This window comes from Tachyglossus aculeatus, chromosome 6, assembly GCF_015852505.1.
Source record: "Tachyglossus aculeatus isolate mTacAcu1 chromosome 6, mTacAcu1.pri, whole genome shotgun sequence".
NCBI classification, from domain to species: Eukaryota; Metazoa; Chordata; class Mammalia; order Monotremata; family Tachyglossidae; genus Tachyglossus; species Tachyglossus aculeatus.
In genome coordinates, this window is record NC_052071.1 from 4,411,017 (window position 1) to 4,431,585 (window position 20,569).

Below are 20,569 nucleotides of genomic sequence, written 5' to 3' on the forward strand. Positions count from 1 at the left end.
CTCACAGTCTAGAAGGGGAAGGTCGAGCCCGGGCTTTTCATTCATTCATTCAATCAATCGTATTTACTGAGCGCTTACTGTGTGCAGAGCACTGTACTAAGCGCTTGGGAAGTCCAAGTTGGCAACATATAGAGACGGTCCCTACCCAACAGTGGGCTCACAGTCTAGAAAGTGGGCTCACAGCCTGGGAAGTACAAGCTTGGGGGAAGCAGCGTGTGGCTCAGTGGATCAATCAATCAATCAATCGTATTTATTGAGAGCTTACTGTGTGCAGAGCACTGTACTAAGCGCTTGGGAAGTCCAAGTTGGCAACATATAGAGACGGTCCCTACCCAACAACGGGCTCACAGTCTAGAAAGTGGGCTCACAGCCTGGGAAGTACAAGCTTGAGGGAAGCAGTGTGTGGCTCAGTGGATCAATCAATCAATCAATCAATCGTATTTACTGAGCGCTTACTGTGTGCAGAGCACTGTACTAAGCGCTTGGGAAGTACAAGTTGGCAACATAGAGAGACAGCCCCTACCCAACAGTGGGCTCACAGTCTAGAAGGGGAAGGTTGAGCCTGGGCTTTTCATTCATTCATTCATTCATTCTATCGTATTTATTGAGCGCTTACTGTGTGCGGAGCACTGTGCTAAGCGCTTGGGACGTCCAAGGCGGCAACATATAGAGACAGTCCCTACCCCGCTGTGGGCTCACAGTCTGGAAGGGGAAGGTCGAGCCCGGGCTTTTCATTCATTCATTCATTCATTCCGTCGTGTTTATTGAGCGCTTACTGCGTGCGGAGCACTGTGCTAAGCGCTTGGGCCGTCCAAGGCGGCAACATGTAGAGACAGTCCCTACCCACCAGCGGGCTCACAGTCTAGAAGGGGAAGGTCGAGCCCAGGCTTTTCATTCATTCATTCATTCCATCGTGTTTATTGAGCGCTTACTGCGTGCAGAGCACTGTGCTAAGTGCTTGGGCCGTCCAAGGCGGCAACATATAGAGACGGTCCCTACCCACCAGCGGGCTCACAGTCTAGAAGGGAAAGGTCGAGCCCGGGCTTTTCATTCAGTCATTCATTCCGTCGTATTTATTGAGCGCTTACTGCGTGCGGAGCACTGTGCTAAGCGCTTGGGACGTCCAAGGTGGCAACATATAGAGACGGTCCCTACCCAACCGTGGGCTCACAGTCTAGAAGGGGAAGGTCGAGCCCGGGCTTTTCATTCATTCATTCAATCAATCGTATTTACTGAGCGCTTACTGTGTGCAGAGCACTGTGCTAAGCGCTTGGGCCGTCCAAAGTGGCAACATATAGAGACGGTCCCTACCCCGCTGTGGGCTCACAGTCTAGAAGGGGAAGGTCGAGCCCGGGCTTTTCATTCATTCATTCATTCATTCCGTCGTATTTATTGAGCGCTTACTGTGTGCGGAGCACTGTGCTAAGCGCTTGGGCCGTCCAAAGTGGCAACATATAGAGACGGTCCCTATCCCGCTGTGGGCTTACAGTCTGGAAGGGGAAGGTCGAGCCCGGGCTTTTCATTCATTCATTCATTCCGTCGTGTTTATTGAGCGCTTACTGCGTACGGAGCACTGTGCTAAGCGCTTGGGCCGTCCAAGGCGGCAACATATAGAGACAGTCCCTACCCCACTGTGGGCTTACAGTCTGGAAGGGGAAGGTCGAGCCCGGGCTTTTCATTCATTCATTCATTCCGTCGTGTTTATTGAGCGCTTACTGCGTGCGGAGCACTGTGCTGAGCGCTTGGGCCGTCCAAGGCGGCAACATATAGAGACGGTCCCTACCCACCAGCGGGCTCACAGTCTGGAAGGGGAAGGTCGAGCCCGGGCTTCTCATTCATTCATTCATTCCGTCGTGTTTATTGAGCGCTTACTGCGTGCGGAGCACTGTGCTAAGCGCTTGGGCCGTCCAAGGCAGCAACATATAGAGACGGTCCCTACCCCGCTGTGGGCTCACAGTCTGGAAGGGGAAGGTCGAGCCCGGGCTTTTCATTCAGTCATTCATTCCGTCGTATTTATTGAGCGCTTACTGCGTGCGGAGCACTGTGCTAAGCGCTTGGGACGTCCAAGGTGGCAACATATAGAGACGGTCCCTACCCAACCGTGGGCTCACAGTCTAGAAGGGGAAGGTCGAGCCCGGGCTTTTCATTCATTCATTCATTCCGTCGTGTTTATTGAGCGCTTACTGTGTGCAGAGCACTGTGTTAAGCGCTTGGGCCGTCCAAAGTGGCAACATATAGAGACGGTCCCTACCCCGCTGTGGGCTCACAGTCTGGAAGGGGAAGGTCGAGCCCGGGCTTTTCATTCATTCATTCATTCCATCGTATTTATTGAGCGCTTACTGCGTGCAGAGCACTGTGCTAAGCGCTTGGGCCGTCCAAGGCGGCAACATATAGAGACAGTCCCTACCCACCAGCGGGCTCACAGTCTGGAAGGGGAAGGTCGAGCCCGGGCTTTTCATTCATTCATTCATTCCATCGTATTTATTGAGTGTTTACTGCATGCAGAGCACTGTGCTAAGGGCTTGGGCCGTCCAAGGTGGCAACATGTAGAGACAGTCCCTACCCACCAGCGGGCTCACAGTCTAGAAAGGGAAGGTTGAGCCCGGGCTTTTCATTCATTCATTCATTCCGTCGTGTTTATTGAGCGCTTACTGCGTGCGGAGCACTGTGCTAAGCGCTTGGGCCGTCCAAGGTGGCAACATATAGAGACGGTCCCTACCCCGCTGTGGGCTCACAGTCTGGAAGGGGAAGGTCGAGCCCGGGCTTTTCATCATCAATCGTATTTATTGAGCGCTTACTATGTGCAGAGCACTGTACTAAGGGCTGTTCATTCATTCATTCATTCCATCGTATTTATTGAGCGCTTACTGCGTGCGGAGCACTGTGCTAAGCGCTGGGGAAGGACAAGTTGGCAACATCTAGAGACGGTCCCTACCCCGCAGTGGGCTCACGGTCTAGACGGGGAGGGTCGCGCTGTCGGAAACCGTCCCTCCCGCCCCCCCAGGAGCGCCCAGATCGCCGACCTGCAGCAGAAGCTACTGGACGCCGACAGCGAGGACCGGGCCAAGCAGCGCTGGGAGAGCATCGCCACCATCTTGGAGGCCAAATGCGCCCTCAAGTACCTCACGGGCGAGGTGAGGACCCGCCCCCGGGGCCCCCGGGGCTTGGGGGGACCCCTCCGGGCCACCCCCTCGACCGCCCCGAGCCTCAGTCCCCTCGTCTGGAAAATGGGCCCTCCCCCCCCGCGTCCGCCTCGACTGACGTCTGTGAGTCCCCTTTTAGACTGTGAGCCCATCTCTCTATGTTGCCAACTTGGACTTCCCAAGCGCTTAGTACAGCGCTCTGCACCCAGTAAGCGCTCAATAAATAGTAACGTTGGCATCTGTGAAGCGCTTACTATGTGCTGCTGGGGGGGATACAGACGTGGGGCTCACAGGCTTAATCCCCGTTTTCCAGATGAGGGAACTGAGGCTCAGAGAAGTGAAGCGACTGGCCCAAGGTCGCACGGGAGGCACGTGGCGGAGCCGGGATTCGAACCCGTGACCTCGGACTCCAAAGCCCGGGCTCTTTCCACTGAGCCGCGCTGCTGATTGATTGACGTGCGGCCACCCCAGTGCTTAGAGCAGCACGGAGGGGAAGCAGCGAGGCTCAGTGGAAAGAAAGTCCGAGGTCGCGGGGTCAGTCATTCAGTCGTACTTATTGAGCGCCCACCGTGTGCAGGGCACTGGACTAAGCGCTTGGGAAGGACGAGTGGGCGACATAGAGAGGCGAGGGTCGTCACCCAACGGCGGGCTCACGGTCTAGAAGGGGGAGGCAGACGACAAAACAAAACATCCGGTCCCGGCTCCGCCACTTGTCAGCTGGGTGACTTTGGGCGGGTCACTTCCCTTCTCTGGGCCTCAGTGACCTCATCTGGAAAATGGGGATTAAAACCGGGAGCCCCCCCGTGGGACCTGCCCGGCGCTTAGAACAGTGCTTGGCACATAGTAAGCGCTTAAGAAATACCGTCATTATTATTATTTTCTGTGCCTCAGTTACCTCAACTGTCAAATTGCCCCCCGTGGGGCAACCCGATCACCTTGTAACCTCCTCAGCGCTTAGAACAGCGCTTGGCACATAGTAAGCGCTTAATAAATGCCATTATTATTATTATTATTTGTTAAGCGCTTACTGTTCTAAGCGCTGGGGACATACAAAGTGGCAACATCTAATAAATAAGAAATAATGGCATTTGCCCCCCATGGGACAACCCGATCACCTTGTAACCACCTCAGCGCTTAGAACAGCGCTTGGCACATAGTAAGCGCTTAATAAATGCCATTATTATTATTACTATTATTATTATTTGTTAAGCGCTTACTGTTCTAAGCGCTGGGGACGTACAAAGTGGCAACATCTAATAAATAATAAATAATGGCATTTGCCCCCCGTGGGACAACCCGATCACCTTGTAACCTCCTCAGCACTTAGAACAGTGCTTTGCATGTAGTAAGCACTTAATAAATGCCATTATTATTATTATTATTATTTGTTAAGCGCTTACTGTTCTAAGTGCTGGGGACGTACAAAGTGGCAACATCTAATAAATAATGGCATTTGCCCCCCGTGGGACAACCTGATCACCTTGTAACCTCCTCAGCGCTTAGAACAGTGCTTTGCATGTAGTAAGCACTTAATAAATGCCATTATTATTATTATTATTATTATTTGTTAAGCGCTTACTGTTCTAAGTGCTGGGGATGTACAAAGTGGCAACATCTAATAAATGATAAATAATGGCATTTGCCCCCCGTGGGACAACCCGGTCACCTTTTAACCTCCTCAGCGCTTAGAACAGCGCTTGGCACGTAGTAAGCGCTTAATAAATGCCATTATTATTATTATTATTATTTGTTGCTGGGGATGTACAAAGTGGCAACATCTAATAAATAATAAATAATGGCATTTGCCCCCTGTGGGACAATCTGATCACCTTGTAACTGCCTCAGCGCTTAGAACAGCGCTTGGCACGTAGTAAGCACTTAATAAATGCCATTATTATTATTATTATTATTTGTTAAGCGCTTACTGTTCTAAGCGCTGGGGACGTACAAAGTGGCAACATCTAATATATGATAAATAATGGCATTTGCCCCCCGTGGGACAACCCGATCACCTTGTAACCGCCCCAGCGCTTAGTACAGTGCTTCGCACATAGTAAGCACTTAATAAATGCCATTATTATTATTATTATTTGTTAAGCACTTACTGTTCTAAGCGCTGGGGATGTACAAAGTGGCAACGTCTAATAATAAATAATGGCATTTGCCCCCCGTGGGACAACCCGATCACCTTGTAACCTCCTCAGCGCTTAGAACAGTGCTTTGCATGTAGTAAGCGCTTAATAAATGCCATTAGTATTATTATTATTATTTGTTAAGCGCTTACTGTTCTAAGTGCTGGGGATGTACAAAGTGGCAACATCTAATATATAATGGCATTTGCCCCCCGTGGGACAACCCGATCACCTTGTAACCTCCTCAGCGCTTAGAACAGTGCTTTGCATGTAGTAAGCACTTAATAAATGCCATTAATATTATTATTATTAGTTGTTAAGCGCTTACTGTTCTAAGTGCTGGGGACGTACAAAGTGGCAACATCTAATAAATAATGGCATTTGCCCCCCGTGGGACAACCTGGTCACCTTGTAACCTCCTCGGTGCTCAGAACAGCGCTTTGCATGTAGTAAGCGCTTAATAAATGCCATTATTATTATTTGTTAAGCACTTACTATGTGCAAAGCACTATTCTACGTGCTGGGGACGTACAAAGTGGCAACATCTAATAAATAAGAAATAATGGCATTTGCCCCCCGTGGAACAACCCGATCACCTTGTAACCTCCTCAGCGCTTAGAACAGCGCTTGGCACGTAGTAAGCGCTTAATAAATGCCATTATTATTGTTATTATTTGTTAAGCGCTTACTGTTCTAAGCGCTGGGGACGTACAAAGTGGCAACATCTAATAAATAATGGCATTTGCCCCCCCCGTGGGACAACCCGATCACCCTGTAAGCGCCCCAGCGCTCGGCACGGAGTGAGCGCTTAATAAATGGCAGCGTTCAAAAGGGGCAGCGGGGTGAAGCGGGGCGTTCAGAAAGGTCCCGACGGCGTCCCCCAAATTCCCGCCCGCAGCTGGTGGCCTCGAAGGTGGAGGTGAGCAGGATGGAGGGGCGGCTACGTCAGAGCAACGCCAGCTGCGGGGAAATCCACAAGATGCTGTCCGAGGAGCGGGCCCAGGCCGCCCAGGCCGAGGCCGATCTGCAGGGAGCACTCGTCCGGCTGGAGCAGGAGCACCAGGAGAAGGTACTGAGCGCCTCCGGCCTATCTGCCAAGCGCTCCCTAGGTGCCCAGCACCGCTCGAAGCGCCCGGGGGGATGACAAGATGATCAGCGTGTCCCATCGGTCTTAAATCCCCATTTTCCAGATGAGGTCACTGAGGCGCCGTCCCACGGTCTTAAATCCCCATTTTCCAGATGAGGTCACTGAGGCACTGTCCTACAGTCTTAAATCCCCGTTTTCCAGATGAGGTCACTGAGGCACCGTCCCACGGTCTTAAATCCCAATTTTCCAGATGAGGTCACTGAGGCGCCGTCCCCCGGTCTTAAATCCCCGTTTTCCAGATGAGGTCACTGAGGTGCCGTCCCACAGTCTTAAATCCCCATTTTCCGGGTGAGGTCACTGAGGCACCGTCCCACAGTCTTAAATCCCCGTTTTCCAGATGAGGCCACTGAGGCACCGTCCCACGGTCTTAAATCCCTGTTTTCCAGATGAGGTCCCTGAGGCACCGTCCTATGGTCTTAAATCCCTATTTTCCAGATGAGGTCACTGAGGCACCGTCCCCCGGTCTTAAATCCCCGTTTTCCAGACGAGGTCACTGAGGTGCCGTCCCACGGTCTTAAATCCCCATTTTCCAGATGAGGTCACTGAGGTGCCATCCCACGGTCTTAAATCCCCATTTTCCGGATGAGGTCACTGAGGCGCCGTCCCACGGTCTTAAATCCCCGTTTTCCAGATGAGGTCCCTGAGGCGCCGTCCCCCGGTCTTAAATCACCATTTTCCAGATGAGGTCACTGAGGCACCGTCCCACGGTCCTAAATCTCCATTTTCCAGATGAGGTCACTGAGGCACCGTCCCCCGGTCTTAAATCCCCATTTTCCAGATGAGGTCACTGAGGCACCGTCCCACGGTCTTAGATCCCCGTTTTCCAGATGAGGTCGCTGAGGCACTGTCCCACGGTCTTAAATCCCCATTTTCCGGATGAGGTCGCTGAGGCACCGTCCCCCGGTCTTAAAAACCTATTTTCCGGAAGAGGTCACTGAGGCACCGTCCCCCGGTCTTAAATCCCCGTTTTCCAGATGAGGTCACTGAGGCGCCGTCCCCCGGTCTTAAATCCCCGTTTTCCAGATGAGGTCACTGAGGCGCCGTCCCCCGGTCTTAAATCCCCGTTTTCCAGATGAGGTCACTGAGGCGCCGTCCCACGGTCTTAAATCCCCGTTTTCCAGATGAGGTCACTGAGGCGCCGTCCCCCGGTCTTAAATCCCCGTTTTCCAGATGAGGTCACTGAGGCGCCGTCCCCCGGTCTTAAATCCCCGTTTTCCAGATGAGGTCACTGAGGCGCCGTCCCCCGGTCTTTAATCCCCATTTTCCAGATGAGGTCACTGAGGCGCCGTCCCCCGGTCTTAAATCCCCATTTTCCAGATGAGGTCACTGAGGCACAGTGAAGTGACGTGGGTTCAGATCCCTGGCTGTGCTCCTCGGGCCACTTTACTATCAATCAATCAATCAATCGTATTTATTGAGTGCTTACTGTGTGCAGAGCACTGTACTAAGCGCTTGGGAAGTACAAGTTGGCGACATAACTATTCCATTTAGAGAAGCAGCGTGGCTCAGTGACAAGAGCCCGGGCTTTGGAGTCCGAGGTCATGGGTTCAAATCGCGACTCCACCAACTGTCAGCTGGGTGACCCTGGGCGAGTCACTTTGCTTCTCTGGGCCTCAGTTCCCTCATCTGGAAAATGGGGGTGAAGACTGGGAGCCCCCCGTGGGACAACCTGATCGCCTTGTCACCTCCCTGGCGCTTAGAACAGTGCTTTGCACAGAGTAAGCGCTTAATAAATGCCATCATTATTATTATTTTTTTGATTTTGTTACATATGTCAATTTGTAATGTTTTTATTACTCTATTTTATTTGTACATATTTATTCTATTTATGTTTCATTTTGCCGTCCGTCTCCCCCTTCTAGACCGTGAGCCCGCTGTCCGGTAGGGACCGTGTCTATATGTTGCCGACTTGGACTTCCCAAGCGCTTAGTCCAGTGCTCTGCACACAGGAAGCGCTCAATAAATACGATGGAATGAATGAAAGTCACTTCTCGGGGCCTCAGTTCCCCCATCTGGAAAATGGGGGTGGAAACCGCGAGCCCCACGGGGGACAGGGACCACGTCCAATCCGATTTACTTGGATCCACCCCAGCGCTTAATACAGTGCCTGGCACATAGTAAGCGCTTTAAAAAAAATACCGGCATTTTCATTATTATTACCTCCTCTATCGACTGTGAGCCCCACGTGGGACAGGGACCGTGTCCGACCCGATTTGCTTGGATCCTCTCCAGCGCTTAGTACAGTGCCTGGCACCTAATAAGCGCTTTAAAAATACCAGCATTATTATTATCATTATTACTACCTCATCTGTATAATGGAGACGAAGACGGCGAGTCCCACATGGGACACCCACATGTCCCGCCCGGTTCGCTTGGATCAATCAGTTGTATTTATTGAGCGGTTACTGTGTGCAGAGCACTGTACTAAGCGCCTGGGAAGTCCAAGTTGGCAACCTATAGAGACGGTCCCTCCCCAACAGTGGGCTCACAGTCTAGAAGTGTAGACTGAAGCGGGGAGAGACAGGAGGATGGGAGATCGGAGAGGAGGCCGATGCAGTGATCGATCAATCAATAGTATTTATTGAGCGCTTACTGTGTGCAGAGCACTGTACTAAGCGCTTGGGAAGTCCAAGTTGGCAACCTATAGAGACGGTCCCTACCCAACAGTGGGCTCACAGTCTAGAAGTGTAGACTGAAGCGGGGAGAGACAGGAGGATGGGAGATCGGAGAGGAGGCCGATGCAGTGATCGATCAATCAATAGTATTTATTGAGCGCTTACTGTGTGCAGAGCACTGTACTAAGCGCCTGGAAAGTCCAAGTTGGCAACATATAGAGACGGTCCCTACCCAACAGTGGGCTCAAAGTCTAGAAGTGTAGACTGAAGCGGGGAGAGACAGGAGGATGGGAGATCGGAGAGGAGGCCGATGCAGTGATCAATCAATCAATTGTCTTTATTGAGCGCTTTCCATGTGCAGAGCACTGTACTAAGCGCTTGGGAAGTCCAAGTTGGCAACCTATAGAGACAGTCCCTACCCAACAGTGGGTTCACAGTCTAGAAGTGTAGACTGAAGCGGGGAGAGACAGGAGGAGGGGAGATCGTAGAGGAGGCCGATGCAGTGATCAATCAATCAATCGTATTTATTCATTCATTCATTCATTCAATCGTATTTATTGAGCGCTTACTGTGTGCAGAGCACTGGACTAAGCGCCTGGGAAGTCCAAGTTGGCAACATATAGAGACGGTCCCTCCCCAACAGCGGGCTCACAGTCTAGAAGAGCGATCCAGCCGGGATAGGACGAGAGATGGAACCGGGAAGGGAGCGGTTTGGATGGAGAGGGAAGGCCGGAACTTGATGAGCGGCGGCGGCCCCCCTTGTGTCCCACCCCCTGCCAGGTCCTCTACCTCCTCAGCCAACTGCAGCAAAGCCAGGCCGCCGAGGCCCGGCTCGAGGAATCCGGGAGCGAGCGGGAGCAGCAGCTACTGGACCGGCTCCGATTCCAGGTAGGGGCCGGGCCCCCGTCCCCCAATTCCCCCCGGGGTCAGCGGGATCTCCGGCCGGCTCCCGGAGCCAAGCCTCCGCTCCCCGACCTCATGACGGGAAATGAATCGTCCGCCGGGCCTGGTGGGGAAATCGAGTCCCGTCTTCCCTCCGGGCCGAGAAACAAAGTCGGGATGTTCGGCAATCAATCAGTCGTATTTATTGAGCGCTTACTGTGTGCAGAGCACTGGACTAAGCGCTTGGGAAGGACAGGTTGGGAACATAGACGGTCCCTACCCAACAGCGGGCTCACATGTAGAGACGGTCCCTACCCAACAGCGGGCTCACAATCAGTAGGCGCTCAATAAGTACGATGATTCCGAATCCAGCGCTTAGAACAGTGCTGTGCACGTAGTAAGCGCTTAATAAATGCCATCATTCGCGTAGAACAGTGCTTTGAAGGCACATAGTAAGCGCTTAATAAATGCCATCATTAGCATCGTGAATAATCATGACCGACAGGCAAGCGAGGGAATTGAGCGCTCCCGGGGCCCGGGCCGGCCTTCCCAGGCTCCGGAGGAGGGAGACCCGAGAACTGGGGAAGGGAAGTGACTGGGCCAAGGTCATCCAGCACGTTCTCCCTTCTCCCCCGGCCCGGCCGCAGGATGAAGAGCTGGAGAAGATGCGAGGAGTCTGTGAGCAAAACCAACGCCTCCTCCAGGAAAACGACGCCATGAAACAGGTTTGGCCCCTGCGGGGAGGGGGCCGGCCCACGACCCCGGGGGTCCCCCTCGTCCTGTGAGAAGCCGCGCGGCTCCGTGGAAAAGAGCCGGGTTTGGGAGTCGGAGGGCGTGGGTTTATTTTATTTTATTTTATTTTATATTTTATTTTATTTTAATTTTATTTTATATTTTATTTTATTATTTTATTTAATTTTATTTTATTTTATATTTCATTTTATTTTATTTCATTTTATTATTTTATTTTATTATTTTATTTTATTTTTCATTTTATTTTATTATTTTATTTTTATTTTATATTATATTTCATTTTAAATTATATTTTGTATTCTATTTTATTATCTTTATATTTTTTATTTATTTTATTTTATTTTATTATTTTATTATTTTATTTTTATTTTATATTTTATTTTATATTATATTATATTTTATATCCTATTTTATCTTATTTTATTATTTATTATTTTTTATTTATTTTTATTTATTTTATTTTATTATTTTATTATATTTTATATTTCATTTTATTTTATTTCATATTTTATTTTATTTTATTATCTTATTTAATTTTATTTTATTATTTTATTTTATTTTATGTTTTATTTTATTTTATATTATATTTTGCTTTATATTCTATTTTATTTTATTTTATTTTTTATTTTTAAAATTTATTTCATTTTATTTTATTATTTTATTTTATATTTTATTTTATTTTATTTTATTATCTTATTTTATCTTATTATTTTATTTTTTTATTTTATTTTATATTATATTTTACTTTACATTTTATTTTATTTTATTATTATTTTATTTATTTTATTTATTTTATTTTATTTTGTATTTTATTTTATATTATTTTATATTATATTATATTTTATATTTTATTTATTTTATTTTATTTTATTATTTTATTTTGTTAGTATGTTTGGTTTTGTTCTCTGTCTCCCCCTTTTAGACTGTGAGCCCACTGTTGGGTAGGGACCGTCTCTATATGTTGCCAATTTGTACTTCCCAAGCGCTTAGTCCAGTGCTCTGCACCTAGTAAGCGCTCAATAAATACGATTGATGATGACAGGGTAGGGGCCTGGGAGTCACAAGGTTTGCTGCCATTTGGTTTTGTTCTCTGCCTCCCCGCCTTTTAGACTGTGAGCCCACTGTTGGGTAGGGACTGTCTCTATGTGTTGCCAATTTGTACTTCCCAAGCGCTTAGTCCAGTGCTCTGCACATAGTAAGCGCTCAATCAATACGATTGATTGATTGATTGATTGAGCCGCGCTGCTTGTCTGTTGTCTCTCCCCCAGAAACTGACCCTCCTCCAAGTGGCCAGCGGGCAGAAGCTGTCCATTCCCCGAGCCATCGGGCCGTCCCCCGACTCGTCGTACGAGTACGTGCCGCCCAAGGTGAGGCGTCGCGGGGGGGGGCCGGCGGGCGGGAGCGTCTCCCCCATTCCCGGGGGGGCCGCGGGCCGCCCCCCGCTGACCCCCGGCCCGCCCCCAGCCCAAGCCCTCCCGCGCAGCCCGGGAGCGGGCCCGGGAGCAGAGCGTGGCGCTGGACGACCTCCTCTCCCCCTCGGCCCCGTCCGACAGCGAAGACGACGCCGACTGGAAGCCCCGGAGGGCGGCCCGGGCGGCCAAGAGGAGCACGGCGGGGGTAGGGGACGCCCCCCGGGAGGGGAGGAGAAGCAGCACGGCCCCCGGGGGGGGGGGGGGGGCAAGTCAATCAATCAATCAATCAATCGTATCTATTGAGCGCTTACTATGTGCAGAGCACTGGACTAAGCGCTTGGGAAGGACAAATTGGCAACATATATCATCATCATCAATCGTATTTATTGAGCGCTTACTATGTGCAGAGCACTGGGCTAAGCGCTTGGGATGTATAAATTGGCAACATCTAGAGACAGTCCCTACCCAACAGCGGGCTCACAGTCTAAAAGGGGGGAGACGGAGAACAAAACCAAACATACTAACAAAATAAAATAGAATAGATATGTGCAAGTAAAATAAATAAGTAGAGTAATCCTCATCATCAGTCGTATTTATTGAGCGCTTACTATGTGCAGAGCACTGGACTAAGCGCTTGGGAAGTACAAGTTGGCAACATCTAGAGACGGTCCCTACCCAACAGCGGGCTCACAGTCTAAAAGGGGGGAGACGGAGAACAAAACCAAACGTACTAACAAAATAAAATAAGTAGAATAGATATGTGTAAGTAAAATAAATAAATAAATGAATAGAGTAATAATCATCATCATCATCAATCGTATTTATTGAGCGCTTACTATGTGCAGAGCACTGGGCTAAGCGCTTGGGAAGTACAAGTTGGCAACATATAGAGACGGTCCCTACCCAACAGCGGGCTCACCGTCTAAAAGGGGGGAGACAGAGAACAAAATCAAACATACTAACAAAATAAAATAAGTAGAATAGATATGTGCAAGTAAAATAAATAAATAAATAGAGTAATCATCATCATCATCATCAATCGTATTTATTGAGCACTTACTGTGTGCAGAGCACTGGACTAAGCGCTTGGGAAGTACAAGTTGGCAACATCTAGAGACAGTCCCTACCCAACAGTGGGCTCACAGTCTAAAAGGGCTCACAGTCTAAAAGAAAAATGATGGCATTAAGCGCTTACTATGTGCCAAGCACTGTTCTAAGCGCTGGGGAGGCTACAAGGTATCAGGTTGTCCCACGGGAGGCTCCCAGTCTTCATCCCCATTTTCCAGATGAGGTCACTGAGGCCCAGAGAAGTGAGGTGACTTGCCCGAAGTCACACAGCTGACAAGTGGCGGACCCGGGATTTGAACCCATGACCTCTGACTCCAAAGCCCGGGCTCTTTCCACTGAGCCACGCCGCTTCCCTCATCCGGAAAATGGGGGACCGGGTCCGACCCGATTGCTCGGCTCCGCCCTGGCACTTAGCACGGCGCCTGGCACATAGTGAGCGCTGAACAGATACCGCAGTGATGGTTATTAAGTCATTCCATTCTTTTAGACTGTGAGCCCACTGTTGGGTAAGGACTGCCTCTATATGTTGCCAACTTGGACTTCCCAAGCGCTTAGTACAGTGCTCTGCACACAGTAAGCACTCAATAAATACAATTGATGATGATGATTCCATCATATTGAGCGCTCACTGTGTGCAGAGCACCGGACTAAGCGCTTGGGAAGGACAAGTGTATATATGTTTGTACATATTTGTTACTCTATTTATTTTATTTGTGCATATCTATTCTATTTATTTTGTTTTATTTTTTTATTTTATTTTGTTAGTATGTTCGGTTTTGTTCTCTGTCTCCCCCTTTTAGACTGTGAGCCCGCTGTTGGTCAGGGACCGTCTCTATATGTTGCCAACTTGGACTTCCCAAGCGCTTAGTCCAGTGTTCTGCACCCAGTAAGCGCTCAATAAATACGACTGATGATGATGATGATAAGTGGGCAACATCTAGGGATGGTCCCCACCCGACAGCGGGCTCACACTCTAGAAGGGGGAGACGGACGACATAACAAAACATATTTACAAAATAAAATGTTATCATTATCTAGGGGGACCGACCCGCCCCGCACCGCCCGCTTCGGTGCCTTCCCGGCAACCCCCGGGGCCCTTCCCTGCCGTGTCCCCGACGACAGCAATAAATGATGGCATTTGTTAAGCGCTTACTATGTGCCAAGCACTGTACTAAGCGCTGGGGTAGAGCCAAGCTGATCGGGTTGTCCCCCGCGGGGCTCACGGTCTCCATCCCCATTTTCCAGGCGAGGGAACTGAGGCCCAGAGAAGGGAAGTGACTGGCCCGAGGTCGCGCCGCGGACGAGGGGCGGAGCCGGGATTCGAACCCACAACCTCTGACCCCCAGGGGCCCCCCACAGTTTTTTTTTATTTTGTATTTAAGCGCTCACTATGTGTCAGACACCGTTCCAAGCGCCAGGCTTAGTCCAAGCTGATGGGGTCGGACATGGTCCCGGTCCCCCATGGGGCTCCCGGTCTCCACCCCCATTTTCCAGAGGGAGGAAACCGAGGCCCGGAGAAGGGAAGCGACTTGCTCAAGGTCACCCAACAGACAAGCGGAGGAGCCCGGGATCTACCCGCTAGGCCGCCCCGCTTCTCTGTTTTGGGCGACGGAGCGGTCGGATGACCTCTCCGCACGCAGGAAGCGCTCAAGAAATAGCAGCGGGGTCCGGGGGGCGGTGGCGGTTGCAATTTCTAACTCTGTCTGCGTTTGCGTGCGCGTCTCTCTCCCCGTGCGTCCGTGTCTCCGTCTGTTGGTGTCGGCCTCGGGGCGCGCCCCCCATCCCCGCCCCGGCTCGCCCCAGTGTTCGTGTAAGGGTTGGTGCCGCAACAAGCAGTGCGGCTGCAGGAAGCAGAAGGCCAACTGCAACCACCACTGCAGCTGCGACGCGGCCAGATGCCGAAACCGGGAGGCAGAAAACAGCAGCAGTAGCCCGGTCAGTCCCGGGCGCCGTCCCCCGCCGGTCTCGTTATTTCCCCCTGACGGGACGGAGCGCCTACTACGCGCCTGGCACCGTACTGGGCGCCGGGGCGGAGCCGGGCGTGCAGGCGGGAGAGCCGAGGCCCGGGCCGCGAGGTCGTTGGGGGCGGGGGATGCGGCTAGCAAGCAGTCGGCGGTATTTATTAATCCTAATAGTCGTTGTGGTAATAATAGTAATAATAATGGTAGCATTTATGAAGCGCTTACTATGTGCAAAGCACCGGTCTAAGCGCTGGGGAGGTGACAAGGCGATCGGGTGGTCCCACGGGGGGCTCACGGTCTTCATCCCCATAATAATAATAATGGCATTTATTAAGTGCTTACTATGTGCAAAGCACCGGTCTAAGCGCTGGGGAGGTTACAAGGCGATCGGGTGGTCCCACGGGGGGCTCGCGGTCTTCGTCCCCATAATAATAATGATGGCATTTATTAAGCGCTTACTATGTGCAAAGCACCGGTCTAAGCGCTGGGGAGGTTACAAGGTGATCGGGTTGTCCCACGTGGGGCTCATGGTCTTCATCCCCATAATAATAATAATAATAATGGCATTTATTAAGCGCTTACTATGAGCAAAGCACCATTCTAAGCGCTTGGGGAGATTGCAAGGTGATTGGATTGTCCCACGTGGGGCTCACGGTCTTCATCCCCATAATAATAATAATGGCATTTATTAAGCACTTATATGTGCCTAGTTCTCAGCGCTGGGGAGGTTACAAGGTGATCAGGTGGTCCCACATGGGGTTCACGGTCTTCATCCCCATAATAATAATAATAATAATGATGGCATTTATTAAGGGCTTACTATGTGCCCAGCACCGTTATAAGCGCTGGGGAGGTTACAAGGTGATCAGGTTGTCCCAAGTGGGGCTCACAGTCTTCATCTCCATAATAATAATGATAATAATGGCATTTATTAAGCGCTTACTATGTGCAAAGCACCGTTCTAAGTGCTTGGGGAGATTGCAAGGTGATTGGGTTGTCCCACGTGGGGCCCACGGTCTTCATCCCCATAATAATAATAATAATAATAATAATGGCATTTATTAAGCGCTTACTATGTGCAAATCACCGTTCTAAGTGCTTGGGGAGGTTACAGTGTGATTGGGTGGTCCCACATGGGGTTCACGGTCTTGATCCCCGTAATAATAATAATAATAGTAGTGGCATTTATTAAGCGCTTACTATGTACAAAGCACCGTTATAAGCGTTGGGGAGGTTACAAGGTGATCAGGTTGTCCCAAGTGGGGCTCACAGTCTTCATCTCCATAGTAATAATAATAATAATAATAATGGCATTTATTAAGCGCTTACTATGTGCGAAGCACCATTCTAAGCGCTTGGGGAGATTACAGGGCGATCGGGTTGTCCCATGTGGGGCTCACAATCTTCATCCCCATAATAATAGTAATAATAATGGCATTTATTAAGCGCTTACTATGTGCAAAGCACTGTTCTACGCGCTTGGGGAGATTACAAGGCGATCGGGTTGTCCCAAGTGGGGCTCACGGTCTTGATCCCCATAATAATAATAATAATAGTAGTGGCATTTATTAAGCACTTACTATGTGCAAAGCATCGTTCTAAGCGCTGGGGAGGTTACAAGGCGATCAGGTTGTCCCAAGTGGGGCTCACGGTCTTCATCTCCATAATAATAATAATAATGGCATTTATTAAGCGCTTACTATGTGCAAAGCACCGTTCTAAGCACTTGTGGAGGTTACAAGGTGATCGGGTTGTCCCACGTGGGGCTCACGGCCTTGATCCCCATAATAATAATAATAATAATAATGGCATTTATTAAGCGCTTACTATGTGCAAAGCACCGTTCTAAGCACTGGGGAGGTTACCAGGCGATCGGGTTGTCCCAAGTGGGGCTCACAGTCTTCATCCCCATAATAATAATAGGAATAATAATAATGGCATTTATTAAGCGCTTACTATGTGCAAAGCGCCGTTCTAAGCACTGGGGAGGTTACAAGGTGATCGGGTTGTCCCATGTGGGGCTCACAGTCTTCATCCCCATAATAATAATAATAATAGTAATGATGGCATTTATTAAGCGCTTACTATGTGCAAAGCACCGTTCTAAGCACTGGGGAGGTTACAAGGTGATCGGGTTGTCCCATGTGGGGCTCACAGTCTTCATCCCCATAATATAATAATAATAATAATAATAATAATAATGGCATTTAATGGCTCACATCCCCATAATAATAATAGTAATGATGGCATTTCTTAAGCGCTTACTATGTGCAAAGCACCGTTCTAAGCGCTGGGGAGGTTACAGGGTGATCAGGTGGACTCATGTGGGGTTCACAGTCTTCATCCCCATAATAATAATAATGATAATAACAGCATTTATTAAGCGCTTAGTATGTGCAAAGCACTGTTCTAAGTGCTGGGGAGGTTCCGAGGCGATCAGGTTGTCCCACTGGGGGCTCCCAGTTTTCAACCCCACTTCCCAGATGAGGGAACTGAGGCCCAGTGAATAATAATAATAATCATAATAATGGCATTTATTATGGCAGAAGTGAAGTGGCTCGCCCAAAGTCACACAGCTGACAGTTGGCGGAGCCGGGATTTGAACCCGTGACCTCTGGCTCCAAAGCCCGGGCTCTCTCCACTGAAGCCACGCTGCTTCTCTAATTATTCACTTCACTTCCCTATTATCATTATTATTCCGCCGCCCAGGCTGTCGCCACTTTCATTCAGTCACTCGTATTTATTGAGCGCTTGCCGCTGTACTAAGCACGTGGGAAGTACAGCTTGGCAACTGTGAGAGACGGTCCCTACTTGACCCTCCCGCTGCTTTCATTCGTGGTCGTATTTATTGAGCGCGCACAGTGTGCGGAGCACTGCGTCCCCCGAGCCCCTCCCCAGCCGGGTCCTCGGAGTGCTCTGCCCCCAGTAAGCGCTCAATAAATACGATTGAATGAATGAACTGATCACAAAGCACTTCTCTCCCGCTTGCCTATCGGCCTCCGCGCTGACCTCCCGCCTCTCCCCGCTTCCCTCTGCCGCCCGCCTCGGTTTTTCTGCAGATGGTTTAAGCCGCGTGGCTCAGCGGCAAGAGCCCGGGCTTTGGAGTCAGAGGCCGTGGGTTCGAATCCCGGCTCCGCCACACGTCTGCTGCGTGACCTTGGGCCAGTCACTTCACTTCTCGGATCCTCAGTTCCCTCATCTGTAAAATGGGGATGGCGACTGTGAGCCCCACGCTGGACAACCTGATCACCTTGTATCCCCCCAGCGCTTAGAACGGTGCCTTGCACATAGTAAGCGCTTAACAAATACCAACATTATTATTATTATTATTATTACTTCACTTCTCGGAGCCTCAGTTCCCTCATCTGTAAAATGGGGATGGCGACTGTGAGCCCCATGCGGGACAACCTGATCACCTTGTATCCCCCCAGCGCTTAGAACGGTGCCTTGCACATAGTAAGCGCTTAACAAATACCAACATTATTATTATTATTACTTCACTTCTCGGAGCCTCAGCTCCCTCATCTGTAAAATGGGGATGGCGACTGTGAGCCCCACGCGGGACAACCTGATCACCTTGTATCCCCCCAGCGCTTAGAACAGTGCCTTGCACATAGTAAGCGCTTAACAAATACCAACATTATTATTATTATTATTATTACTTCACTTCTCGGAGCCTCAGTTCCCTCATCTGTAAAATGGGGATGGCGACTGTGAGCCCCACGCAGGACAACCTGATCACCTTGTATCCCCCCAGCGCTTAGAACAGTGCTTTGCACATAGTAAGCGCTTAACAAATACCAACATTATTATTATTACTTCACTTCTCGGAGCCTCAGTTCCCTCATCTGTAAAATGGGGATGGCGACTGTGAGCCCCACGCGGGACAACCTGATCACCTTGTATCCCCCCAGCGCTTAGAACAGTGCCTTGCACATAGTAAGCGCTTAACAAATACCAACATTATTATTATTACTTCACTTCTCGGAGCCTCAGTTCCCTCATCTGTAAAATGGGGATGACGACTGTGAGCCCCACGCTGGACAACCTGATAACCTTGTATCCCCCCAGCGCTTGGAACAGTGCCTTGCACATAGTAAGCGCTTAACAAATACCAACATTATTATTATTATTATTACTTCACTTCTCGGAGCCTCAGTTCCCTCATCTGTAAAATGGGGATGGCGACTGTGAGCCCCACGCAGGACAACCTGATCACCTTGTACCCCCCCAGTGCTTAGAACAGTGCTTTGCACATAGTAAGCGCTTAACAAATACCACCACCACCATTATTATTATTATTCATTCCTTCATTATTATTACTTCATTCATTCAATCGTATTTATTGAGCGCTTACCGTGTGCGGAGCGCTGGACCGAGCGCTTGGGAAGGACACCGAGAGACGGTCCCCGCCCGACGGCGGGTCGAGAAGCGACGGAATTGGGTTTAGAGAAGGGGGGGAGAGTGAGGGCCGGGCCGGACCCCAGCCTCCGTTTCCCGCCCGCCGGATCCAGGAATCCACGACCTTCCCGGAGCCGCTGCCGGATCCGGAAATCTCCCTCAACCTGGAGGGTCCCCTGGACGTGAGCGGCCGAGCCAGCTTCTTCAACCCCCCCTTTGTCACGCCCAACTCCAAGGTGCGCACTGCCCACCGGGCGTTATAATAATACTAATTATAACGGCATTTATTAAGCGTTATCATAATACTAATAATAATTTATGAAGCGTTTACGGGGCGGCGAGGCCCACCCGCGTCCCCTCCCGCCGGGAGGACGGGCTCGGGCGCCTCGGCGGGCCGCCGCTCCGGGTCGGGCGCGGGGGGCCGGGCCGGGGGTCTCAGTGCGGCCCCCCGCCCGCCCGTCCCCAGCTGCTGCAGGAGATGACCGTCCTGGGCCAGGGCCTGCCCGGCACGAGCCTGCGGAAGAAGGGACCCCCAGGGCCGGACCCCGAGGACCCCCCGGACAGCGGGGTCTTCCCCCGGAAGAAGAGGAGCCAGCGGGCTCTCATCAGCAACAGTAGCTTCTTCTCGGGGTGCACCCCTATCGAGGAAGAGGGCGGCCCCTGAGCGGCCCCCCGAAAAACTGCCTCCCGCCCCCCACCTCCTCCATCCTAGTCCTAACGGCCCCCTCTCCCCCTCCCCTGAATTTTAACAAGCGAGACGCCCCCCGTGAGTTGATAATAAACGTGAAATAAAAGCGGATCGGACCAGGTGGGTCGGGCGGCCCGGCGTGCGGAGCGGTCGATCAATCCATCGGGCGTACCGATCGAGCGCTTACCGCGTGCACAGCACTGGACTGAGCGCTCGGGAAGGACAAGGGGGCTCGCAGGCTGGAAGCGGCCGGGAGAGGACGGCGGAACGACGAGCAGGCGCCGGAGCGAGTCGGGAGTCGGGGACGGACGGGGGAGAAAAAGAGGGAAAATGAGGGAAGGGGACGAAGAATGAGGGGAGAGTCGGA

At 50.6% G+C, this 20,569-nt stretch overlaps 1 protein-coding gene across 2 annotated transcripts in view; it reads left to right on the top strand.

The window, feature by feature from the left end:
* The window catches only part of KIF4A (kinesin family member 4A), a 75,375-nt gene extending 55,064 nt beyond the window's left edge, over positions 1-20,311 (top strand). The window contains exons 22-30 of one of the 2 annotated variants that reach the window (XR_005451586.1): positions 3,005-3,134; positions 6,174-6,344; positions 9,818-9,925; positions 10,567-10,644; positions 11,941-12,039; positions 12,156-12,289; positions 14,956-15,087; positions 19,628-19,750; positions 19,981-20,069. Coding sequence is in view for 1 of the 2 variants with exons in the window: in XM_038747981.1 (XP_038603909.1) it covers positions 3,005-3,134; positions 6,174-6,344; positions 9,818-9,925; positions 10,567-10,644; positions 11,941-12,039; positions 12,137-12,289; positions 14,956-15,087; positions 19,628-19,750; positions 19,981-20,178 (1,192 nt within the window). In the remaining variant the exon portion in view is untranslated. Of the gene's footprint in view, positions 1-3,004; positions 3,135-6,173; positions 6,345-9,817; positions 9,926-10,566; positions 10,645-11,940; positions 12,040-12,136; positions 12,290-14,955; positions 15,088-19,627; positions 19,751-19,980 lie in introns of both variants that reach the window. The other variant, XM_038747981.1, reaches the window with a different exon arrangement.
* The last annotated feature ends 258 nt before the right edge of the window (positions 20,312-20,569 follow it).